Genomic DNA, 27,458 nt, shown 5'->3' with positions numbered 1-27,458 from the left:
TGCAGAACATGTTGCAGTTTGCAAACCATGTTCAGGAAACTGAACAGGCATTGTATAGTCCTCATAGACAGCACTGACATTTGTGCTTTAAAACCGGAAGAAAAACTCAATTCAGGCCTCTTTAGTCGAGTACTTTATATACATCATACAATGAGAGACACAGAAATATGTATAACAGGTGGATATTTTGGAAAAACAAAAAATGGAACAGTTAAATTCCCCATAAGAGGTCATAGTGAAGCCGTGGGAAGATCTCTGGGTTCCTTGGGTTATGTTCTGTAGCTGCTGTAATTTTGAAGGGTGTAGGTCGCAACTGTATCCAACAACCAACCACGGGTTACAACAGTAGCTTGTTTGGAAAGACCTGCAGAGAGGACAGATGTTAATGCCTTCTAAAGATAAAGTATTGAAAGTGTGAACACGCATGAAACAGGACATGAGTGCGGTGTAGGTGTAGGGTTAGAGCAGGTGAAATTCCAACAAAAAGCCTTTGAGGGCTTATAATGTCTCCAACTTTTACATCTGTATGATTAATGCTCTAATAACAGTAAGAGCTAACAGTTGAAGGAGAACCAGTATTCATATTTTAATGCATGAGGCTTGTATTACTCTACATTGTCTCCATTTTCAGCAAATGCCATGAAAAGATCTTCCTGCAGTGTAATAGTCCAGCTCTCAGGCCTTTCTGACTACCCTAGCCTTTCAGCGGCTAAGTCCCAAACCAGCTGCTACTGCTGAAAATATGGATCTAGAAAAACAAACAAACATGAATATATAATTTCATTTGTTGAAAGATGCCACATTCACTATTAGGAAAAAATAACACTGCATTTATCTGGGACTATTTTCAGCTTAGGAATAATTGTTAAGCTTTTATGAGGGGATGATGATGCACTTATTTGTGTGTAGCTCAAGTTTTTAATTGTATCCACGATATGTAAGGGGTTAGGTTCCAGCACACAAACCCTAACAGCTGTAGTCCTTTAGTGAAAGCATACACTTAGCGACCACCCTATTAGATACATCTTGCTAGTACTGAGTTACCTTCAGTTTTTTGCTCTCGGCTGACAGGAATTACACTTGGTGCGGTCTTCTGCTTCTGTAGACTATCTGGTTCAAAGTTTTACACGATCAAAGATGCTCTTCTGCACACTTTGATTACAACCAGTTTGGCCATTCTCCTATGATCTGATATCAACAGGGGATTTTTCTCCAAAGACTGGACATTTTCTGTTTTTTTAACCATTCTCTGTAATTCCCAGAAATGGCGTGTGGGAAACTTCCAGTAGATCTGGGACTAACAACTCTGCCGCATTCAAAATCCCTTAAAATAACCCCCGCTCCCCAACCCTCAATTCTGATTCTCAGAAATCCGACAAAACAAAATAACAGTCCTTAAGTCAGTGTTCTGTACTTACATCTCCAGATAAGGTCTTTTATAACACATATCTATAAATGCTGCCTTTACACCCATGAATTATAAAGGATGGGTGACTGAGAAAGGCAGTGATTTCAATCAGTGGAGCCCAAACAGAGGATAGCAGACGATACATAGCGGTGAACGAGTAGAGGAACTGCTCGTTTACCTGCTCTATAGGTGCCAGAGGACATGGAAGAGAAAAAGCTACATTAAATATGTAGCAGTGCAAATTAGGATGCTATGAGGAGGGAAACGAGGTGTTACTTGCTCCCCTTCTCTTTCAAACTGTCAGCTCTCCTCATGCAACATCAGCCCCTCTGTTCTGTGGCCAATTTGTTTTGACATTCCCCACGCTGCAATCTGAAATTTACTCTTGGCCATTTCTCTGCTGCTCAACTCCCTTCACACATGCTTCCCTGAAAAGTCACTCTCCTCGCTCTTGTTGGGGACCTGTCTCATTTTGGTTGGCAGCATCTGCCATTTTCACCATTCTGTCGCTCTCCAATTGGTCCTTACGGAAAAAATGCATTCGAAACCGCGCACTGATGGACAGACAGGTGCGCTGACATGCACAGCAGCCCCGGATGTCTGTGCTTGTGGGGAATATTCGTTCATTACAGTCAGTTTAGATACAAAACCTCACCCTTAGATAATCTCATACCCAGTCATCAATGTAATAAATTGATTTAAATTCAAAATTTATTTGGGAGACTGAATAGGATAGCATCGCTGTTAAAATGAAGATATTTTGGGGGTGGCAAACCTGCAGTAAGATCCACCACCATGCGGGTACACAAAAAAAGTTTTTAAAAGCTGCAAAATTCCCCCAAACTGAGCTTTTCAGCAGGGCATGAGGATGCTTAAGACCAGAACTGTGTGAGAGACTAACAGTGCAACAAGCAATGGGTCCGTATTAGGATACTATATCCACGTAAATTAAACTAAAGCTTTTTGAAAGTATGAAACTTCTTTTACAGTGTAACGTGCATCATTCAGAGAGCTAATGTGTTTTTGCTTGTGACGACACCAACTATTTCCTCCTGTAGTGGGTGTCATTTACTCTGTCTCTGTGGTGCTTTCATGGGTTATTTTTAAAGCCTAACCCTTTTGGCGATCATCAGTAATGTAACAAGATAATAAATAGACCTTAGTAATGTGTACTGGCTAGCACTGGCTAACTAGACATCATCACCCTTTGTGTCTCTACAATCAGATTAAATCTTTAGTTAATATTCGGTTAACTGAATAAAATACTTTTATTTTGAAACAAACAAAAGCTCACTGGTAAAATCTACTGTAACTCGGTCACAATAGATTATAAGTAATCAACAAACAGCCGGTTCCCAAATGATTGCCTTACACTTTTTCACATCGGCAGTCAATTTCGAGTAGCGGCAACCAACTGGTTGCCCATTTTCAATCACAAGCCAATTATATAGGTCGTTTAGTGCAAGGAAATATGTTTCCTACAACTTCAGATTGATTGATGAAGCTTTGCAAACAACTGCTATTTCATTTTTCTTTTCTTTTCTTTTTTTTCTTTTAAATGCAGCTAGATTGCCATCATGTTGTAATCCATCAGAGTCAATTTGCCCTGATGAACCAAACTCATCTGTGATATGTCTGGAATGGGACTCAGTTCCACTGGTTTCCATCGGTCCGGCTGCAACTACATCACTAATTTCTGATCAAAACGAAGTAACGCAGGTGGACTGTGAATGTAAGCAGCTATTGTGAATATAGCCGTTTCACACCCATTTCAAACCCAACAAGCTCTTTGCACACTGTTGTAATACACTGCAGAGACTAAATCATCAGCTAAATTAACTGGAATGCTAAATACTAGTTACAGAGAAAAGCCAACTTTCAATAAATCTATAAATAAAACTTTGTAATAATTAAGAACATTAAGAAAAAGAAAAATGTCTGTCTCCTTTTCTTTTTAGCATTTGAGCATAATATTAAAAAACAAAAACAACTGACTCCTTGGCACAAACTCATTTTGTAATGTGAAAATCTTTTCCATCCATTATTTGCCTACAAAATGTGTCATCACTTGGTGTCACTTCTTTGTTGCACCATATCAAGGCTTATGAAATCTCATCTTATATATTAACACAAAACTATATTAGTACACTGTGTGTCACACACAATTCTTGTCTGTCTCTGTAGTAGCCCGAACCCCTCGGTGAGGCTGTGTATGAATATGTAACCCCTGTTACGGGGTCAGTCTAATCTCTGTCTTCACGACCTCTGCGTGTGGAAGCATGTAATAGACTATTTGCTTGTGAGAGAGACAGAAATAAGCCAATTAGGTTAAAATAAAGTGAGTTATGATCAGATATTAAAAAAATAAATTAATTAAAAGGTGAAAATTTATTTTTATTTCTAGCCAAGACTCACTGTTGTAAGTTGAAGATGATGACTCTGGTTTAGGCTGTACAATGACGAGCTGCCGGGACTTCTGCGGAACAAAAGGAGTAGAAAAAACAACAATTTCTCATCATAAAACGAAGCACAAATAGAACAAACAGTTTAGTACTTACAATCAGTCAAAATGTTAAAGCGCAGTATTTTTATCCTTGCCTGTCGATCGATCTTGTCTGGAACTTTCTAAATGACTCACGGCTGATTAAGCAGCGACTGTGATTACTGCATCTCTGACTGTCAGTAATAATAAATGTTGCCTTTTTAACCATAATTAGTGTCACGTCTGCTGAACAATTCAGCATTAATGTGTCATTTTCAAAAATGAAATTAAATCCAGGAGACAAATAAGAGGCACTAATGCAGCTTTGTGAGACAAAGAGTTGCTCTGGGAGGCATCTGCTTTACCGAATGCTGCCTGACTTGTACCCGTAATGGAGCGCATCGCGGGGATCGTAAGTGAAACAGAGACATTAACGCTGAAATTTCATATACAGGAATTTTTTGCCTTCTCCCTCCCCTCACCCCGAACCAGTCGTGGCAGATGGCTGCCCCTTTCCTGAGCCTGGTTCTGTTGGAGGTTTCTTCCTGTTAAAAGGGAGTTTTTCCTTCCCACTTTTGCCAAGTGCTTGCAGACAGGGTTTTTTCTCTATTATTGTAGCATCTTACCTTACAGTATAAAGTGTAAGTCATCCTAGATCTAGTTTTAAACCAATCTTAAGATACATTTTGAAGTAAGAGAGGAAAGCATGAATTTAGAACAGCAGTGGCTCTTTGTGGAGTTTATAAGTTGAGCGGCTGGACACTCTTACCTGTTTACCATCGAGTAGAAGTGGATCTTTCACTACAGCAGCTCCACAGAGCTCCACCATCCACTCCATTTTATCTGTCGGAAACACATGAAAATGTCTATTTCAGGAAAATAAAAGATGATCAGATCTGCTTTTACTGCCTCTAACCCCAAGGGGACACACAGCAGACCCATTTCAAGCTAAGCTTTACTTTGATCAGATGGACAAACACAGGTCAGAGATTCACTCGCTGCTCCAGATTCATTTGTGCAGTTCACTCGGTCAACACACATTTAACTTCATTCAGAAAACTGTGTTTATATTCCAGCAGCTCACAGGAAATACCACAAGTGCCATCAAAAAGATAAATCAACAACTCATCTTCCTGGGTACGTTCATTCATGTCAGGAAAACACTGATGAGCGTCTTCTGCGAGCTCTAGATAACATCAATATGTATCAACCCGAGTGGTTAAATAATGCATGAAATCCCAGAAGAAAACAGCTCCGTGTTTGTGCCATGTTAAAAAAAAGAAAAGAAAGTCTTTTAAACGACTCACGCGAGCTAGCAGATGTCAACCCATTAGCAAAGCTTCATCGATCCAGCAAGCAGCGGGGAGGATGCGGCAGGAGCACTTTTAGAGCCCCAGGAAGAAGGAAAATGAAGAATGCTGCCTTCAGGGGTTTTAAGCAATGAGGACCCCCCTGAGACCTTCAACCATGATCTCTCTCTCTCTCCATTCAACCATGTTGAAAGGGAAGAGCCAAGAATTATGCTGTATGAAGGGCAACCGAACTGCTTATAAGCTTGTGTTGGGAGGTCATAAACAGTTTAAATCCTTGGCACCAAAGTTATAAACCTCTTACAGAAACTGCAAGAGCATTCTGGAAAAGGAGTCTTGCAGACGACTTTGTCCATGGTTGGAAGCTCATTTCCACTTTCTGTTCAGAAATAATTTCCAGACTCCATAGCAACTGCTGTGCAATGTGACAAAACCACACCAAAAACATCTCACACGACTCCTAAGTACGTATTCAACCCACCCACACGCTGGAATCACTTGTCATTGTTCTCCAGTGCTGAAATGACAGAGGTTAAAAACAGCACAGGTTTCAAGCTATTCTCAGTGTCAGTCAAAAGCTGTGTGAGCTACTTTAACTGTCCCTCTCCTTATTGTCTTCTTTCTCCCGTGTGTCTATCAGAGTCTTGCAGGACGGAGGCATCAATAAGATGGAATAAGGGCGGTCGAGAACAGTATTTCTTGATTGAGAAAGCAACATTGCAAACAGCAAGATGGAAACAATGCAATAAAACACCACCTGAGGTTTTCAGACAACTATAAAAAAAGAAAGTTTTAAAATCTTTGTTTTTGCAGCCAGTAATTTGAGGCACCATGTGGGTGTTGCTTGCCCTGTGGTGTTTTAGAGCTTTGTTCCTGAATCAACCGGAAACAGAAAATAGAAATAGAAAAGTGGAGATGACAGTTAAAGTTTGCATAAATTTGAAAGTGCAAAAGAAAAAAAAAAAAAAAAGATGCAGGTTCATTGCACAATGAAAATTCAAAGCAGAGTCAAAGTGTTTGTGTGTGTTTTTTCTATCCAGGTATGTTTTTACTGCATTGGCAGTGTGTTTAGGATCACTGTCATACTTAAAAATGAAGTACCGTATTTTTCGGAACATAAGGAGCACCGGGTTATAAGGAGCACTGTCGATGAACGGGTCTGTTTTCATACATAAGGTGCACTGGATTATAAGCGAAACAAAACAGAACTTTACTCAACTCATTCTTCTTGCTTCCTCCACTTCTGTACCATTGACTCGTTAATGTTGAATTCTATCACAGCTGCTCTATTCCTATGTTGTTGCAGTATATTAATGACCAACTTCGTATTGTGGATGAATTATCTCAGTTGTTCTCCTGACTGAAGTTTGGTCCGTTTACAGCATCCTGCCATGCGATTGCATTTGTCCCTAACCATCAGGAACCCCCACGTTAACTTTTATCGAGGGGAAAAAAGTTAGCGTTCATCCTCCAGCTTCACTGTGTTTATGTTATGCTAACACAGCTGCGTTGCTTGCGATCACGTAACACATCATTATATACCAGCTAGCCCAACTTCAGTAACCCTACAAACGTCACAGCTGTTTATTTTTTTGTCTTTATTTATGTTGGAAGTGACAGCAGAGCTGTACGTTTGAATTTTTTTCAGAAATCTCTCAGTCAGAACATGCTATATCATGTTTAGGTGGAAACTAGAGAGCTAACTTCCTGCTAATTTCTAACTCCATTAAATTGAATACATTCTGTTATCATGGGTGCCTGGATGTTAAACTTAATTGTTACACCTGGTAAAGATCATTTTATTAAAGATGAAAGAATTTAGACAGTTTTTAACTCTCTGTGATGCCGCAGTGTTTGTTTGACTTTGGGACCTGAAGAGGACGGAGTTTTGGACCCAGATTACTTTGAGTCCGCAAGGCTCCTGACTACGGTAAACGTAATGCTCCGACAATCCATCAAGCGGTGCGGCTTCGTAGCTTACCGAAGTCGTACTAAAACATTTTTGACAGATTTTTGAGCGCCCTGTGCGACATAAAATTGGTTCAAGGTCAGTAAGCAGAATTCATACATAAGGCGCACTGTCGATTTTGGAGAAAATTAAAGGATTGCAGAAGTGGAAGTGCGGAAAATACGGCCCCACCGTGCTCTTTGGCAGCAACTAATGAGGAGTGGTTTGACACTTCTGCACAGTACTGTGCTTTTTGGCCACTCTGGAGCATCTCTAACAGTGTTAGAGATATATATCATAACACTGCCTGGTTTGCATGTTCAATTTTAACCCTAAATTTACTGCAGTACACAATAAGCTTTCTTTCTGGAGATCTTATGTCACATCATGTTTCTTACCTGCAGTCATGTCTGTAAAAGGCCCCTGGAAGCAGATGCTGAAGCCCTTCATGAGCAGCTGAAAACAAAAGGAAGACTTAAAAGAAGGATAAAAAAGCTGCTTTAAAATGTTTTCAAAAATATGTAGAGTAAAGCAAGTAAAGAGGACATTTACTCAGTGGATTTAACCTTCAAACAATGCTCAACAACACTGGATGAGAGCAGCCAACACTGCTATTACCATTACAGCTGAGTGTGTTTCTGAACTCTTCACCTGTGTAAAGGGTTACAGTGGTAGAGCTGAAACACCTCTCCAAGCATATCCTGCAATTTACAACATCTATTCCTCACTTACTGGGTAAAATAAAGCCTTGAGACCTCGTTGATTTTTTGCCCTCACTGTAATACAGTAAATGAAGTGATGAGTAAAAGAGAACCGTGCAAATAAAGCTACCGTCACCGAGGTAATATCACACTTAAAGGAGGCAAAGAAAAACGAGAGGCTCGACACCAGGGACGCTGTTTTATCACACTCAGGGTCAATAGGCTTGCTTGAAATGGGAATGTAAACTTGTTTCTTTGAACTATGATAACCACTGAAAGGAAACTCATGACACGGCCTCATCTACAGCGTGTGGCAGGATGGAAGTGTTTGAAAGATAAATGTCCGAGCGACAGGGGAGAGAAATACTCATTTCTCACGCTTCCCTGTACATCCATAATCATCATTAGCCAGAGGTGCTCGGTGAGATGAAAAAGTGTTTCTGTTACAGATTTTTAATTTAGACAACAGCTAATGTCCTTCAGGAGGTATTAGAGTGTGATAACAAGCACACACAGGCACACACACTCACGCAGTTTCTTTGACTGATTTCCAGAGCGTTCTGGTGACAGACTCCCCGACTCTCCATTTCATCTGTTAGTCCGTTTGTCACACTAGTGCAGGTGACAGAAAGTGAATATGAACGGGACAATCTGCCTGGCTCCATCAAATTGCCGGCACGGTGCACATGCCACTTAAATAAGCCTGAAATTACTAGCTAATTCAATTAGCAGAGGTTCTTCAAAGGCAGTGATACGGCCAACATGACATCTAGCCATTTCTAATTTCCCCCCTCAGTGGCAACAGTAGTGGTCCTGCTGGCCTTACACCAAGGGGAAAATTACAATTAGCTCCTCACAACAGGGTCTGAGCTAAGAGGCTGGTGCAACACGAGGAAACAAGTTCAAGTGCTGCTTGTAATTGGGCCATTTTATTTTATTTTCCTCTCTGAATCACAGACTATTCTTTGTGGACTAACACTGTGCTTTTAAAAAATACGAGCAGTGGTAACTGTCGATAACAGCAGGAATTAATGCGCCGATTTGCTGTTTTTGCTTTGTTTTCCTAAATAATTGTTGTGTTCTAAAACAAATTTGCTTCATCCAGTCAACATGTTGACATGCTGCAAAATCTCTATAAGCTACAGTAAAACAGACTGACAGAATGGAAAGGCATTGGTGGGCTAATGAACTGAACAGATGAAGAAGATGTGCATCTTCGTGGATATATAACTAATGAAGCTTTGAGTATTTTAAAGGCAGATTTAGGGAGGAGCAATATAAATGTGGCAGAGCCACGAATCCTGTGGTGCAGGATGAAGGTATAGCTTAGATTTTCAATGCTATGTAGATGATACCCAGCTTTATTTATCCATGAAGCCAGAATGCAGTGTGTCTTAAAGACATAAAAGCCTGATGACCTCTAAGTTTGTGCTTTCAAATTCAGATAAAACGGAGGTTATTGTACATCGTCCCTAAAAATCGTAGTAATCTGGTATCTTTACCTTTTCTAGACAGCATTATTGACCTCCAGTAACACTGTGAGGAAACTCAGAGTCTTTTTTAACAATGATATGTCCTTCAGTGTGCACCTTAAACAAATATGCAGAACTGGTTACTTGCATTTGTGCAAACATTAGAAAATAGAAATAGGGGAGGAGAGAACTCAGTAGGTAGAGTGTTTGCCCCATGATCGGAAGGTCGGGGGTTCAACTCCACCGAATAGCTCCCCTGAGGTACCCCTGAGCAAGGTACTGTCCCTACACACTGCTCCCCGGGCGCTGGATTGGTGGCTGCCCACTGCTTCACTGAGTGAATCTGTTAAATGCAGAGAGAAATTTCCCTACAGGCGATTAATAAAGTATACAAAAATAAATAAATACTGTCCCAGTTTGATACTGAAAGACTTAATTCATGCATTTATTACTTCTAGGCTGAACTACTGTAACTCATTATAATCGGGCTGTCCTAAAAGCTCCCCAAAGACTCTTTAGTTGTTCCAAAATGCATCAGCTAGAGACTAACAGGGACTAGAAAGACAGCACCCATCTTATCTTGCAGACCTCATAGTACTGCATTACCCCAAGAGAGCACTTCGCTCTCAGACTGCTGGTTTACGTGTGGGTCCTAGGATATTAAAAAGTAGAATGGGAGGCAGAGCTTTAAGGCTTCAGGCCCCTCTTCTGTGGAACCAGCTCCCAGTTTGTTTGGGAGACAGACGGCATCTCTACTTTTAAGATTAGCCTTAAAACTTGGATTTTTAATAAAGATTACAGTTAGTGCTGAATCAGGTGACCCTTAGTTAAACTGCACTAAGTCTAAGCTGCTGCGGGACTTCTTATCACGTACTGTTTCTTCTTCTTTTTCTTATTCACTCAGAGAAATACCAATTCAATCTCTGGTTCTCTTCCATAGTGTGTCTCCCTCCCCTCACCGTAACTGGATCACAGCAGGTGGCTGCTCCTCCCAGAGCCTGGCTCTGCTGGATAATTTTTCCTGTTAAAAGGGAGTTTTTTCTTCCCACTGTTTCCAAGTGGGATTCACAGGGAATCATCCGATTGTTGGGTTTATTGCTCTATTCTTGTAGGTTCTTTACCTCAGAATATAAAGCGACTTGAGGTGATTTTGTGCTATACAAATCAAACTGAATTGAATGCATTGCAGTTTCAGTGAGCATGCAAATTATAATATCCAATAATTATACAGGTAATATGATATAATGATCATCCAAAAATAATCTACAACTAAAAAAATCCTGTGGAGCTATAAGGCTATGTTGTTAACAATCAAGCACACATAGTAAAAAGCTATTGTGCCATTCATCAATACCATTTCTCCTCAAAAGTAACAATAATGCAAAGCCACATACTTGACCCTACCTGAAATCTTTGTTATGCACCTCTTTAACTGTACCTTTTGTAGCTGTACCGCTCTTATCAAAGTTTCAGAGTACTTTTAGATTTTCTTTTAAGCCTCAAGCTAAAACATCCGTTTTAAAGCTATAATATTAATTTTATGTGGCATAGGACTGCACAATTAACTGAATTTTAATCTTAATCAAGATTTTAGCTTTCCACAATTAAATCAAGACGATCAACTGATATTGCTCCATCAATCGAATGCAAAGCACCGCCAGATCACTGCCTGATGATGTGGCTGCATATGCCAGTCACAGCTGTTCCCCTGGAGACTAAGGTTTTCTGGATAGAAAGTAGCACTATATTAAAAGACTGCTTTACAACACATAATAGTCCATTAAAACTAAATACGGATGTCTGGCACAGCTGAAACGAAGAGCTTGTCCCTCAAAGCAGATCATTGTGTGGAAACACTCCAAACACAGCAAATGACAAATAATATGCAAGAACTGCTGGACGAGGGTGCCTGCACTGCAAAGGAGCACAACTCACTGACTCAAGCCCCTGAAAACGCACCAAACAGTATAACAAATGTATGAATATTCATATTGTTGTCTTTTGTATTGAATTGTAAATAACTGGAGATGAGTTATTATTGTTTGTTGACAATCCATACCACACTTGATCTATGAAGCTTTATGATCAATTTCTATTTTTATTATACGAGTATATTTATCAGTCCCCTTCAGTTAATAAAGCACTCACATTACTGTCTTCAGTGGTCCGAGCTCTTGAGGGGCCCTGGTGGTTGGGCCCATTCACCACATCCCCTCTCACCTCAAACGGACTCTGGTTAAGAAGAAAGCAAAAAGACTCAAATAGGCAAACATGAAGCTCACAGTTAGCGTAAAATTTTCGGCTCGGTTATTTTCTATTTTCATTTTCGTTTTAAAAACAGCCTAAGTGATTATTCAATCTCAGGACTGAATTTAAACACAGAGTCTGTTAAGAGTAATTAATTTCTTCCCAGAGTCAGGTATGCTCTTATGAGTACACTGAGCATTCTTCAATGTGACAGCAATCAACTTTTAATCGTAAAGAGTGCATTTCTGTGTTCATGATATAATGCTTTTTTTTCTCTTCTTCTTAAAACTGCCCCAGTGATGGATAAAATAACTTGAAATACCGATACTAAATGTAGCCTGGCTGGATTACACTGGCCTATCACAGAAGCAGACTTGCTAAAACAAATGGATGGCTAATCATTTATGGTGGTATATCACAGCAAGCCACAGCCAGAGATTCATCATGTGGCCTTAATTCAACATCGGGACAAACACAGATGTGACTGTAAGCCACTGCTGCGCTGATTCAACGAGCACACGGGCGAGCGTACCTCATCTAAGACTTTCTTTTGTTTGAAGCACTCAGAAATCCCTACAGAGAGAAAAAAAGAGCAAAAGATTGCGAGCTTATTATCTGACACACAAAAACTTTACTGTGTAAAACACCCTTTTATTCCAGCCTACCTTTTCATGCCATGCTGTTTTTTACATTTAAATTTAGACTAATTACTCTTTACTTATTAGTTAAGTTAAGTTATACTTACACTGGAAACTCAACACCCACTTCCTGCCTGCAATTCCCAGGAAGTATTTCAGTGTGCGCTCACATACCAGCTGTTCATCTGGCAGAGAGAGAAAAAGAACAGACGCATGAAAGGAAATGCAAAATACGAGAGCTCTTTCATGAGGTGATTGTACAAATACACCTTATACACTGTAAAATTGACCAAGTATCTTTTAAGGCCTACAAGTCACAAACTTGCTAAGTGTGAGTCCATGGAGCTATACGAGGGGCTAGAGATGCTCAGCTGGCTCCTTACTACCAACTGAGCATCCTTTGAATACCATGGCCTACCTGAGCCTTGCTGACATGTCCATATCTTTATGACCGCAGTCTATCCATCTTCTGATGGCTGTTTCTAGCTGTATAATGTGCCATGTATCAAAGCTTAAATAATCTCACAGTGGTTCCTTGAACATGGCAGTTCACTGTGATCAAAAGCCCCCCCCACACTAACTAGATTGTAATCAAATAAAGCAATATGGCATGTGATGAAATGGGAGATTCACATCATACATGTGCTGCCAACCAATCTAACCCATGAAGAGTTCAGGCAGTTAAGAAGACAGAAGGAGGTTGAATGAAGAACCAGCGAGTTGTACCTAATAAATTGACCAGTGAGTATAAAGGTTATTATATGTTATTAAGGTTATTAACCGTCTGAGCTCTTGGACGCAACGCTAAAAGGTTTCTGTTGCAAAACAAAGGACAATATATGGTTATAACTTCTGCTCACTCTTGCCAGAAATTACTTTTTTAATATGTTATCATTTGCAGTATTATCATTATTACATTTAAATTTAATATGGAAATCCTGGTAAAGTGTTGTAAACAAAGTATAGTCATTCTTTTTCATTAAAAATAAGATTAACTGATGGCCTATAGTTGCAGTCACACAAGACTTATTATCTCAAAGCAAATGTAATCAGTAGCAGTGTTGCAGTGCAACTCAATAGACTTACAACACTTTGCGTTCCAAGTTATGAGTTATTTAGCTACTTTTTAATAAGCAATCAGTTAATTCTAACATTTTTCTCCTTTCCTCTGTTCTTTCTGTTGCCACAAAAAGGATAAAGCCTGATGCAATCCAGCTGCTCTCCAACTAGTGTCAGTGCCCATGCTCACGAGATTTGCAAGGAGCCATTTCTTCTAATATTTCAGATTTACGAGTGAAAAGGACAAGAACAACATCACAGTGAAATTCAAATTGCGTCTGGGTGATAATAAGTCAATAAGTCTTTCAGGCTCACAAAGAGCTCACTTCAAGTTTGAAGTAGCACTTTCAAGCTAAGAGCATCTTCACAACAGCTCCAAAACATCAACAGTTAGGTTTTAGTTCAGCGGAGTCTGGTTAAGTGGCGAGACGAGATGCTCCCAGTCTGAACTGGGAACGAGGTAAAGTCAGTGTACTCAGAGGTAGATTCACAGTAGACTGCACACACAGTACAACCTAACATGTGCAAAATGACTTAAACACGTTTCTTTCCCCAGTCGAGAATAATATTATATAATTGCTATTAAATGGCATAAATCGGGAGACCTAACAACAAGAGGAAGCCAAGACAGATCAGAAGTCAGATGGTCTAACAGGTGAGTCAATACAATCGTGTCAGTGCATGCACAGGAAAAAATGTCCAACTCTGGCTCATTCTGATGATTTAAAGGAAATCAATCTTCATCTTTTCTTCTCTTTTCAAATCCGTGAAAGAGGCAGACAGAAACTTTTTAATCCAGGTAAGAGTCAAAAATGCCCATTACTGCCAGTTCTTCTGAGAAATGCATTTTAAAGGCTTTAAACTTATTTTCTACTAATGGCAGTAATATGAGACCTCCTGCTCCTTTCCCAAAATTTAACCATAAAGATCAAGAGGCCTACGATTCCTATTTTTAGTTGCCCAGGAAACCGCTGCAATTAAAAGAAAGAAAAAAAAGAAAAAAAAGGAGGACTTCTTAAAATGTGACAGTTAATATGGTGCTTTGGAGACAGCGAGCTTTGAAATTAAAAATAATCTATCAGAGAGGGTAATTAGCAACTAGCGGATAAATGGAGGAGAGAGTGTGTGGGGTGGAGAGAAACAGAGAGCTTATCTCCGAGGAGCGCTTTAAAAGACGCACGAAACAAGCTGTAACTACACGTAGAAAGAAAATGTCCTTTTCTAATTGCAAATGTTCTTTTAGAAAAAAAACACAAGAGCTAGAAACAACTAAAGTACTAAAGGATTTAATTGCTCTGTTGCCTATCAAGCCAATTTGTCCAGTGGCTCCCTTTGACTCTAAAAGGAGAGCATGTGACTGTACTTACCTGTACGCATGATGACATGAGTCACTTCTGGTGTTACCTGGGAAACCACACGGGCACCAACTCTCTTGGCAAACTTTTTCACCATAATCTGTTGGCAACAGCGTCATATCAGTTTATTTATTCTAAAACTGACTAAGTTTAAAAAGCAAACAAACTGACTGATTGTCTAAAAGGTCACCTGCTCATTTGGGCCCAATCCTGATGACACAAGCACCAGCTTAGCTTTGCATGCGTCTTTTGGAGGGCTGTTATTTTCTTTGTCTTCTTGCCCATCGGACAGAGAACTGCTGTCCTTCTGAGTCTTAGCTGCTGAAGTTGAAGAAGGTGTTTTGGAGACTCCAGTGCCTTTGACACCGACCCCTTTATGCGCAGACTTCTGCGCTGCTGGAGAGAAAAAACATAGGACACACAGTCACCTGACCTGACCCATTCCTCTTTCACCACTTTTGGTGATCCTTCATCAGAGATTAACCTTATCAACCACAGTCAGGCTAAATCAAACCGACTCAAAAAAAAACTGCAGTAATGTCAAATTGCTCCTTTATGTTCATGTGGTATTAAATGTGCAAATAGAATAATGAAGCTATCTGAAAAAACATGTTTCTACAGTTCACTTCATACCCATCTGTGTGTCACCTTCAGGCTCTGACGGGTTGGGTTCGGGAACACCTTTGCAATCAGATGGTTCTGGGTTTAGGTTCGGTCCCGCTTCTGGAACAGCTTTCCTGCAAAACAGATGTGTCTGTAAGCTTGGCATGCATTGGTTTTAACTTTACATTTCCTGGATTTTTGACCTGCATGTACAGACTGTGCAAAGGTTCTTTGTATTTCACTTCCAAAGAGCCAGATTCCATTCTAATATTTTAAGTGGTCTTCAGCAGTACTTTTCCAGACTTTCTAAAGGTCTATGAACATTTTTCTTTGGACCCTGGTTGCTATTTTTTCCATTCATTTTGCATTTGGTTTTTGTATCCAGTTGCGTATCCAGAAGATAATTGTTACACAATGTTGGATCTGTGGATCCCTGCATATTTGGGATGCACCAATTGTGAAAGTTTTGATTTCACAATCGGTGCGTCACAGAAGGTGTAACAAATTGTTACATTTGAAATTGTTACAAATTCAAATGTAACAGAAGGTGATTGTGTAACAAATTGTTGCACAATCACCTTCTGAATTTGTACAGTTCTTCCCCATAAAACTGTATTTCCATGTGAGTTTTCGTATGTTTCAATAAATCACTGCACTTTTTCCCCATCTCCTATAATATAATACACATACTACATATACACATATAAAGAAATTATAAAACTTTTGCACAAAACTGAATTAGTACCACAGGTCTCGAGTGCCTGTTCCCCTTTGAATAACACTCCAGTTCTAATTCCTAGCAACACTTTAAGTTTGCAGAGCGGGGCTGGGACAAAATATCAATATTTTCCTCATGTGATGAGACTATGATGGCAGCAAACATCAGTATTTTTATTAAAGCATGCAGGCGCTCTAAATGGATACCCAAGCCCATTTAAATGACCAGAGTCACTATTCATGTCTGCTGATGGTGAATCTTACCAAATGAATCAGGACAAAAATAAATAAATAAAAGAGCTAATGGGAGGGAAATGGTGAGAAGCGGGGCAGAGCTAAGTAACAGAACTGACATATCATTAAAACTGAACTCTTCTCCTTCAGTTAAACAGATATTGTGATATTTCATAGATGACTGCCTTGCAATGTATTGAGCAGAGCACTATATCATGCATGATGCATTAGAATATCATCAGTTATCATCAGGATTCCCAACTCAACTGCACGCTACAGCGTAAATGTTGATCCAGGACTTGACAAAGAAAGAAAGTTGATATCAGTGACACATTCTTATATAATTTTCGGCAGAGGTATGCTTTTATTCTCCAAAATGAATAAAGTTGGTAAAGTTTCCTTTCTTTGTTTTCTTTTGGGTTTATTTCTTCACTCAAAGTCTCTGGCAGAGTGCCTGCGTTTAAATTACCTGCACCAGCTCACTGAAAACTTAGACTGCAGTGCCAACTAATCTTTCCAATTTCACTACTGCAGTTCTGGAATATGTGCTTTTTCATTTAGAACTTGTATAACCAAACCCCTCTGTGTTCTCATCCGCCATTTCTCCCACTCTCTCGCCCAAAGGACAGCACGTAGAACTCTGGGAGGCGAGAGGTTGTATGTGTGTGTCTGTGTGCGCAATCAGTCGCAAGAGATAAATTACTGTGGCGATGCAAGTTTCCCGCTAAGTGCTCTAAATGACATATAAGATGCAGTCAGTAATGACTTTTTTATTCTCCACAGCATAAGCAGATTCTGGGTTCATTAGTGAGATTATCTGCCTGTCCTCTTGAGATGCATCACCCTCTGAGAACCACCAACACACACGTACACGTGCCCGCACACACACACTCGCCAAATTTCTCCTTCAGCTACAGACTGAAAGAGACCAATTACATGCTACTTACTCCAGTTATTGTACTGGCTAATATAGATGTATTGAAATATGGCTCCTTTTAAAATCTATAAACAATATGTAGAACCCTCTAAGGAAAGACTGCAGCGCGGTGAGGCGGACGTATTTAATTACTGAAGTCAGGTTTGAGTTCGAAGATTGTCACATGACTGGAGGCCAACATTAGGCGAGGTGATTGGTTAATTAGGCTGCTGAGCAAGCAAAGAAAACCTTCTGATGTTATGACTCATAATTCCTCCTGTGTCTTTCACAGACAGTGTTTTATTTATTTATTTATCTATCTATCTAGTTATCCTTTTTCACTTGCCAGCAAAAAGTTACAGGAGCTGCTCAGACACAAAGAGACGTCAAAATGTTGCTTTAACGTTAACTTATAACACAAAGGTACTTACACTCACACAAATGACTGGTATAAAATCAGACCGTCTAAAGCCTCGGCTGTTTTTAATCACCAGGTGAATACAACGGATTAAGACACCAGGAACTCAGGAAAACAAACAGTTAACATGTGGAACTGGTTTCTAGCTTTCTAAGAGTCATTTAGCTGTGATATTATCTGTTCCTCTAATCATTTCCTGTATTTCCTGTAAAGACGGACTTAATGTCTTTCAGCTTTCATGAGGTCATGGTGGACAGGGGTTAAAATAGTGTTTATTTGTGGTTTTTGCATCATGTCTATTGTTTCAAGGAATAAGTTTAAGGGTTTTTTTTCCATAGGTAAAAGAAACTGAGCAAAATAAATCAGAAACACTGACTTTTTCAATGCTATTGGGACTTATCTTACGACTTTTTGCCGATCTGTTTGTTTAGATCGAGGAGATCTTGTGAGGAGGGAGTAAAACTGATTGTGGGTATAGATATTTCTATGCAGCAGCACTGAGCAAGTCTATTTTTACAATCCTTTACTTGCCTGTCTGCGGCGTGCCCTGCGTCCTGGTCACGAGGAAGCTGTCTGTGAGCGTCTGGGCCTGCAAACACAATATTTATATTACATTTTATGACTTTCAATACTTCAAAAGACAGAAAAAAAAGACTTTGTTTCGGGCATACTTCAAATTTTTGTGTTCATTCAGTTTCAATTTATCTACAGAATATTTCCTTTACAAATTGTCCAGCATGTTTTGGCCAATAAACGTCAGAAAAATTGTGAAAAATGCCCATCTTCATCTTACCAAACCTCAAATATATTTAGTTTACTACCAGGGGAAACTGACTCAGTCTTCATATGTATTTGCCTTTTGAGAGTCTGGAATTAATCAGTTTTGGATATTTTTCCTTCAGATGCTGTAAACACATAATTATCTACTCATCTTTTTTGTGAACTAATCTTTTCATCTCTGAAAATAAGCATCTGCTTATTATCTTCTTACCCATGTCTCTGGTGCTCTGATGGGTTTGTGGGGGGATTTCTTTGGAAGGACTGCTCTCTTTCTCCTGAAGCACCTCTGAGACCAGGGCCATCAGCTTCTCCAGCCTCACCAGCTCCTTCTGCATTTCTATCTTTTGCTAAAAAAGAAAAAAAAAAAGGGGGGGGGGGGGGGGAGAGAGATAAAGCATATCAGCTCATAATTACAATTAAGTGACGCACAGAGTGGTAATAAGAAGACAACAGAAATCTGCAATGCAGCATTTTACTGCATGAAATAAAGGAACACATGCTGGCGGCATATTTGACGTATTGCACTGATGCATGAAAAGAAGTGACAACTGTCAGTCAGTGACGAGGGACCCACGCGCAGTCATTCACATCAATTAAAGGGCATTGGTGGCTTTTGAGCCAGTGAGCATCTATTGACTGTCAAATGTTTTCATGAAGGAGCTCAAAAAGCAAAAGAGAAAGCAGGTGATGGAAGCTTTTACCACCAGGCCCCGTTTCCAACAGCGTCACTACGCTGTGCTTTTGTTATTTTAATTTCCTCCTGTGAGTTTACACAGCAAGTACATTGATTATGTAAAAAAGACGCACTGCTAAACAACAGAAAAGCTCTGTATCCTCTGATTTGCGTAATCCTGAGCCCCCCCCCTTCTAAACCCCAGGGCGTCAAACTTGAACTCCCCAGTCAAATCCAGTCGACAGATAAAATTGAGAGTGCTGGAAGATGGATGGGGTAGAAAACAAGAATCATCTTCTAGGCGGCATTTCCTCTAACGTAAATGAAATGCAATTTAGAAAGCTGCTGAGGGGGACATTTTTCACTGAGCGAGGTAGTCTGTCATCCAGGCGGCTGACAGTTCGGTGCGGGGAAAATGTGGTGGCTGCCCTCTATGGGACGTAACGTGAAGGTGCATCGCTGAAAGCACAACGAAGCCAGGTAAATGCTGAGCAAGCGGAAGAGATTAGAGTGTTTAAAATAATGTCAAATCTCATTTTGATGAGAATCACAAGTTTCACATACTTTTCTTTTTAACATCTGGCACATTCATGCAGATATATATGAAACCAGTGAAAGGAATGCAATGTAAATATTGTATATGTACCAAACAGTTTACATGATCGGTTTGGTTTTCGTGTTCGTTTAGTTGTTAGTCAAAAAAATGAACTGACCGGCAAGAAATTTCTACCAGAGGTGGAGCGTGGCTCAACTTAGAAGTCAACGTGTAGAGCTGATGTGGATCCAGATCTACAGCTCCACTTTTTGGGAGGACTTTCTTTTAATTTCCATTGTGACACACAGCAAAACTGCTTTTTTAACCAGATCTTCACAAAGTGTTTTTGATGTCTTAAACAAGAAGAAACTATAAGAACATAATCGAGATCCAGATCTCCTTCATGCATCCTGTGGAGAGAATTTTAAGATATTCTGGCCCTGCTCGTTTACCTGTGTAACAAGGACTTCGCTTGAAAACTGTGACGATTCTATGGTAACACTGGTGTCATTTACTGGAACGTCACCTGCTGGGAGAGAATAGGAGCTTTTTCACATCTTATAATGGAAAGATGTTTAACTTCTTGAAGCAGGAAACCACACAGCAAGCACTCACACACGTGCATTGGCTTATAGGCTACTTTGATGCAAGCATGAAAAAAATAAAACTTCAAAAAACTATTTCAGTTAAAGAGAATCGTCTTACATTCTTCTGGCGTGCCGAACAAGTCCACAGATGCTTGACTGGAATCAACGCAGTCGGGGCTGGGGCATGCAGGTGGTAACCGATCTGCTGCATCAGCTGTTCCCTCGCATCTGTCGTCTTCACCGGAGTCGCTCCGATTCTGAGCGGAAGGACGAGCTGATGTTCCAAAGATTTGTGTCAGAGTGGGTAATTCTTCTTTGGATCCACTGCTATCGGACTCGGATGAAGGCTCCAGTCTCTGAGCCTTTCTCTTCCTCCTCGGTTTCCTATTGATGGAGGAGTTGATGCTGACCTCTCCACTACCGTTGCTGTTAATCTCTGCTTTGTGGATAGTTTGGACCGGTGACGCGATAAGGTCATCAGGGGTCAAAGAAGACTCTGGAACTCCCCTATGTTCAGCTGTGTTGACTGAGGAACACTTTAAAGTGGCAGGTGCGTCATCTTTTATCCCCTTCACATCCTCACAGTCAGCCCGACTCTCTGTGTTTTGAGAGGCTTCCTTTAGCTCGTCACATTCAACGGCTGTGAAGCGGAGACCAGAATCTACGACCTGAGGGACCACAGAAAGAGGAGGACTTTCTGCACCACGTTTTGCCTCCTTGTTAGGACTCAGTCCACTGCTAGGACTACTCCTGAAGCGACCTGAACAGTTTTGTTCAGAGATCAAGGCTTCCACTGCTGCCGGATCCCGTTTCTCAGAAACAGTTATTCTCGGCTGGACCGGTGAGTTGGAAGGAGAGATGAAATCATAAGAGGACTTGCTGGAGTCTCCTAAAGCCTTTTCTGCAGATTCAACACCAGAACAATCTTCATGTTTCTTCTCTGGTTCTTTGATGGCGTCTTTGTCTGAACCGCGGCTGCTTTTCACGTCTGGACTTCCAAGATAGAAAGATTTCCTTTTAGTTGCTTTGAAGCTCTTGAGAAGTTGCTCCGTGTCGAGCTCACTGTCGTTCCTGTCCTCCTCGTTTTCTGTTTCGGTACATTTAGTTTTACAAACCGAGGCCTGTGACTGAATACTGTTTTGATTGTCACTTTCAAGCGTTGGCCCTACCACGGCTGCATCATCTAGCTGAGCAGAGCCTGAGGCAGCATTTAACTCTTTAACAGCTTCTGTTGGCCTCAGATTCGATGTTCTCTCAGCACACTCTATGTTTTCAATCTCTCCTATGTCTTCATTATAAACACATCCATTTTTTTTAGCTGACTTTACCACCTTATTTACATCATCAAGCGCTTCGCCATTAGCATGTTCCGGCTGCTTTGCCACACTGCTGTTTCCTTCAGTTGCCTTAGCTTTCTCGCTCACCTGCTTGTGACCCTCCTGGACTTCCTCAGCAAACAGCTGAAGTCTTCTGCTTCTCCTACTGCTCTTAACGACAGGAGTTACTTGGTCCTCGCTGCTAGGGTAATTCTCAATTTGAACCTGAACTTCTTCTGCTCTCATTCTAATAACAGGGGTGGTTTCCCCATTCTGAACTCCAACGAGGACAAGGGGTTTCGGCACTCTGGAGGGCTTGCCTTTTTCGGATCTTGTGTTTCTACCTTTCCTTTTGTCAGTTTTCTTTTGCTCACCACCCTCTGATTTTGCCCGAGCTTGCTCTTGTAAGTCGCTGTCTACCTGTTGCAAAACATTGCACGTCCTTTTCCTCGTCTTCCTCCCCAGTTGTTGTTCTACATTATCAGGCACAACACTGGAAACGTCATCTCTGCCTCTGTTTTGGTGACTTTCTGGAAAGTTGTTGAACTCGTCCACATGCATGCCTGTATCAATTTCTGTCCCGATCTCCATCTGTTCTGCTGATTTACAAATGCCACTGCCATCATTTATTTCTTCTGTCATTTGCTGCTCACCCTCCACGTTACTTTTGTTTATTTTTGCAAAAGAAGCAAAACCGTTTTCCTCTCTAACACTGGAAGCATCTTCACTCTTCAATATTTCTTCAGCTATCGATGGCTCTGTAAAAACTTTAAGCGGAGGAGAGACGTTCCTGTTCACTCTTCGTCTGTAGACAGCCCCAAACACCTGCTCTTCGAGGGCTTTGGCCCGCTCTTCTTTCTTCGGATTCAGTTCACTGTTGCATTGCCTGATATCTATTGTCGAAGCGGAGGAACAGCTGTCAGAGTCATCAGAGTTTTCATCTGGTTTTTCTAACTCAAGACTTCCTTCAGCTGGAACTTTCATGAGCCACTCTGCAACCTTCTCTAAACTTTTCTTACGCTTATGGTCAAGGATCTTGTCGGGCACCACATCTTTTTTCTGCTTCTTCCTAGAGGACTTTCTTTGGGATTGGTCTTCGTTTTCATCTGGAATGAATGATGAATAAAGGGAGGCATTCTCCCGGCTCCTTTTGCCTCTATTCCTACGCGTTTTTGAAGTATTCGCCACAACGTCTGACATTTCAGCTTTCACTGGTTCCCCGTTGTCTGTGGGGCTGGACATTTTCTTGTCAGACGTTAGTGGAGCATCACCAAGCCCGCTATCCAGAGCTTCATTTTCTGTCGTCAAAGGAGCGGAATCTTCAAGCCCCATGAGTCTTGCAAATCCATTCCGGGCTGTTACAGAAAAAAAAACAGTATAAGAAAATCAGGTTCATTCGCAAGCTTTGATTAAGTCATATTCACTTCACATCCATCTCTTTACTCTGTCCTCTGTAAGGACTTTACACATATTTTTTTTCCCAACCCAAAGAAAAAGGTGGTAGAAATGCTGATATCACACTGTGGGCAGCAAATATACACCTTAGTAGTGTATGTTACACCAAAGCACTGGCAGTAATGTGAGTAATATGACAATTGATTTGAGGAAGATTTCACCTGCAATAGTTGAGGAGTGGGATTCTGGAAGATCACCAAAGAGTGCATTTTGTTCATTGTCAATGTCAGTGCCACATTCATCTCCAGATGTCAGAGCTCCTTTAGTAGTTTCTGCACCTGTGACACTGGATAGAAGAAAATACGCAACGCTGTATCTGAGCAGACTGAGTCAATAAATGACCGTTACTGTGAAAAATAAATCTTAATTGTTCCAACCCTGCACATCGCCCTTGCTGGGATGTTCCAGTGAAGTCTGAAAATGTATAGATGTAATGTTAACAGGTGACATAATGCAAGCCAATTCCATGACATCATTTTAGAAAGTCTGTGATATAACCTTACAGTTTGTGCCAGTGTCATGCTCATATGCTTGGATCATGTCCTGCAAACCAGCGACAAGTTTCTGAAACCCAGGGCTCTCCTGTAAGCTCCTGTAAGCAGAAAAACAATTACAATGAGCTTTCACGTATTATAATACATGTTAAACCATCTGCATATATATTCTGTCCAACCTTTTGGTGACTGTGCTTTTACACACGGGGCAGCTGGCTTTGTTTTGTTTGGATTTGTCCAAAAGTTTCATCATGCAAAATCTGGTAGAAAAAGAGAGCTAAAGTCATAAGCATGAAGCCTGTGCATATTTAACAGAAGCTTTTCAGTTAAGAAGACACTTACTTGCAGAATTGATGGTCACACTTAGTAGATACCGGAGCAGTCATTAAATCCAAGCTATAGACAAAAGAACACCTACGTGAAAAAACAATCTAAATCTTGTAAAAAAATAAATAAATACTACAAAAGCAGAAGAATGATTTTATATATTATTAACACAGGCTCTTATTCTAAATAATGCTCACCAAATGGGACACTGCAGAGTCTCCCAAAGCGCCGAAATCCCTTTCTTGACATCTGAGACTTTTGGGGTTTTCATGGTGATTCTAAAAGACTAAGAGATAAAAATCTGTGTACACATTACTGTGATCAGCATCTATAACACATTAATATCAAGGTCAGTTGTATCTATCCCTGTGTCAGAGAGGCATTCTCGTGCAGGGTATACCCTGCTGCTCGCCCTGTGGCAGCTGGGATGGGCCCCAGCCCCCGCCACGAATGGATGGATGGCACAATGAGCAAGTCAGAGATGTACTGGGAGGTAATGAAGTAGCTTCAGTACTGGGGTAGCACGTTCAAGCTTCTATGCATGTGCAAGGAATTTGTCTGAGTCATTCTGAATGAGATGAAGTCCAAAGAGTTCTACCGATGACTCGGATGGTCCTGCAAATAAAATCCAACCTGCTTGGCATGAATGCATGGAGCCTACCTTTACAACCTATTGTTGACTGAATGTTTAACTATTCATTGCGTGTACTTTGCTCACTGTACACACAGCATGCACTGTTAGCTTGGCAGATATCTGGACAATAGGAGGATAGATTCGGTTATGTTGCAGAAAATCATGTTGTCTGAGACGCGATGTTTTATTTGTACTGGGCTCAGTGGAAACCGCACAACTATTTTCTCATCAATTGAATAAGTTATTATATAAATGGCACAAGTGCTTCAATTATACACAAAAAGTAGTCTGCCTGCTGATATTAAAGCATCATTACGTTGAAAACAGCGACCACGCAATGAAGCGGCATTGTGAAGTCAGTCAAAAGCCACTGATTACATATATTGGCAACTTTATAAAACACCGTTTAATGTTCGTACACGGTCGCTTAAAGTAGTTAAATCTCGACATCAGGCTGGCTAGCTGTCTCTGTTTTGGGGGTGTAACTTACATAACTAGCTCTGTTCTGAAACTTCTGAGACTCGGACAATCGACAAAAACACCCCGACAGACTAACATCTCATAAGAAGAAACAGATCGCGCAAGTAAATAACTGTACATATTCATAAATATTCCTAAAACTACCTGTTTTCTTGCAGTTTGGAGCCTCCAACATGAGAATCATCCGCTTCAGTTTTCCCGCAACTACCGTCTTCTTCTGCTTTGATTGAAAAGATGTTTTGTATTTAATGTAACAGCGCCCCCTATTTGACTGGAGAGTAAACCACACAAACGCACACAGCTGTGTTTCACAGTTTTCCAGACTCCTGGACTGTTGGGACAGTATCATAGCTGGACTGGCCATCGGGCATACCGGGCACTTGCCCGGTGGGCCGCTGGCGATTTTTTGTTTTTATGGGCCGATGGATTTTTTTTTTTTAGGAAGGGTATATATAATGAAAGGTGTTGGATTGGCCAATTGGTCATGATCGACTCTGGGCTGGACCAATTACAGCCGAGGAGGCTGGATGCACCCGCCCCCTTGTTTAGCAATCACGTGATTTTCGCGCATTGCATGCCGGGAACTCGTGGCAAAACAATCCAAGTACCGCATCAAATGCAAGCGTTTGCAGCACCGCAAAACGTTCATTCTCCGGTTCCAATACCTTCTTGTTTTTTCTTTGCCGCACAAAAAAGGAATGTACAAAACAAAAGGAGAACAATGCCGGTCCATACAAAGACAGACTCGACGAAAAGACAAAGAAAAATACGAGGAAAAAATCAAAGGAGTGAAAGGGTCAGACCCTTAGGAGCACCCAGAGTGGACAAAAGACGTCAGCGTGCTGCTCAACTTTCACCACGCTCAGATTTATAATTATACGGTTCTTGGAGTGAGTGCATACACTCGTGAAGTTTAGTAACTTCAGATCACTGCAACAAGCCCAGGTACAGTTTACCGACAGATGGGTGCAGGACCTTGAAATGCACCGTGTAGAACGAAAGACCATCGTACATATCATAAGTTTACCAGTCTCACAAATCGTCCTCATAAATACACATTCGTTAACCGTTTATTAATATAACCTTTGAGCTCAACGGTAATTAATTAGTAGTGGAAATAATTTCTGGTAGCATCACAGAAATGTAGCAGTGACAATAATATTGTATGCTGTAATCGCACTGGACAATTAGTGATACAAAACAACTGTTTTACCCTGTGAATAAAAGTATATGTTTTTGTCAATGTACCATAATAACAGAAGCGAAACGCAATATTGTGTCAGGACAATTCACTATTTATGCACAATAAACAAAGGAGCATAGAGCAACAATTTCTGTTCAGTGCCAGACTTGCTTGTAACCTATATCACCAATTATGTTAAGAAAAATGACGCATTAACTACAACAAAACTCTGACCTTTGTGGGAATGCTTGGAGCAGACTAACATGTGAGCTGGAGTGTTCTGAGACGTTATATTTGGTATATCCAGACCATCCGTCGGCTCTTACTTCGGAAACATGGCTTAAAAAATTTCTCTTCAACGACGTAATCCGATAAAAAAAACGATCTCTTTACCCGTCGGCTTCCCGTGGCTGTCATGCGACCAGCTATTGCAGTTAATAATACAACAGCTTCTTGGCATTTTTTTGGGTTTCTTTTTATCGCTAGTACCTCTTGCCACAAGTTCCCAGAATCCTTTGCGGTTTTACCCCTGAATGACGTCACATTTTCAATCTTTATCCTGGTGGGCCGGTCTCTAGTCAAAATGCCCGGGCCGATTTTTTGTCCCAGTCCAGCCCTGGACAGTATTCAAGGCAAATGAATGTGGTCACTAAGGAAGGAAAAAGGCCTTATAACGGTTGGCTAGACAAAGAGCTGGAAAGGATGTGCAGCAGGTTAAGTGATTGAAGATAGAGATGGACATGTGCTAACCAGTGAAGAGAGCGTGCTGAGAAGATGGAAGGTGTACTTTGAGGAGATGAAAAGAGAAGAGAAAGAAAAAGGAGGATAGGTCAAGGACAGTTAATGAATCATGAAGCGAAGAGGATTAGTAAGTAGAAGTAAGGGCTGCATGATCGTCATCGTTGTATTTTTACTCAGTTGTATATTGTATTTGTATTTGTATTCTATTTTTATCTTATTGTATATTTATTTTATTTTATTCTACTGTATATAGTATTTTATTTTATTCTATTCTGTACAGCTGTGTACTGTATTTATTCTTATTGTATTCTAATTTTTGCCTCATAACTTTTGCACTGTCCACTTCCTGCTGTGACAAAACAAATTTCCCACGTGTGGGACTAATAAAGGTTATCTTATCTTATCTTATGATGAGTAGAAAGGCATTTGTCCTGATGTCATAGCTGTAGAAGTATGGAGCTATCTAAGAGAACGGGAAGTGCCTGGAGTTATGTACTAATCCCGAGTTTCAAGAACAAGAATGTTGTGCAGAGTTGTAGCTGATGATCCATACGCTGAATCTCTGGGAAAGAATTGTTGAAGCTAAGTTAAGAGGACAGCTGACGATCAGTGAGCAGCAGCATGGCTTCATGTTGAGAAAGAGCACTACAGATGCAATGTTTATTTTGAGAGTATTGATGGACAAGTACCTAAAGGTCAGAAGGAGCTGCGCTGAGGATTTGTGTACCTAAAGAAGGCATATGAT

The 27,458-nt window shown here is 40.6% G+C and overlaps 1 protein-coding gene across 6 annotated transcripts; it reads right to left on the bottom strand.

Moving 5' to 3' along the window:
* Positions 1-120: 120 nt before the first annotated feature.
* LOC146703190 (uncharacterized) lies at positions 121-26,094 on the bottom strand. Of its 6 annotated transcripts, none has more exons than XM_085466319.1 (21): positions 24,934-26,094; positions 23,873-23,961; positions 23,691-23,744; positions 23,528-23,608; positions 23,358-23,446; positions 23,232-23,268; positions 23,016-23,140; positions 20,202-22,754; positions 19,949-20,025; positions 18,500-18,635; positions 18,040-18,097; positions 15,254-15,357; positions 14,811-15,016; positions 14,633-14,720; positions 12,314-12,391; positions 12,101-12,141; positions 11,470-11,553; positions 7,547-7,604; positions 4,660-4,733; positions 3,824-3,884; positions 121-364 (listed from the first exon to the last, which is right to left on the bottom strand). In XM_085466319.1, exons 2-21 carry the CDS (start codon positions 23,944-23,946, stop codon positions 270-272), a joined length of 4,173 nt encoding a protein of 1,390 aa, XP_085322445.1. In that variant the 5' UTR covers positions 23,947-23,961; positions 24,934-26,094; the 3' UTR covers positions 121-269. The 6 variants fall into 6 exon arrangements, with proteins under 6 accessions (XP_085322445.1, XP_085322448.1, XP_085322447.1 ...); XM_085466322.1 differs by having other exon boundaries at positions 3,824-3,881; XM_085466321.1 differs by having other exon boundaries at positions 14,811-15,013.
* Between the last annotated feature and the right edge of the window lie 1,364 nt (positions 26,095-27,458).

This window comes from Copadichromis virginalis, linkage group LG8, assembly GCF_057382275.1.
Source record: "Copadichromis virginalis isolate Kocher_CV1m ecotype Utaka linkage group LG8, C_Virginalis_male_GT1.1, whole genome shotgun sequence".
NCBI classification, from domain to species: Eukaryota; Metazoa; Chordata; class Actinopteri; order Cichliformes; family Cichlidae; genus Copadichromis; species Copadichromis virginalis.
This window is presented reverse-complemented; position numbering and strand designations above follow the sequence as displayed.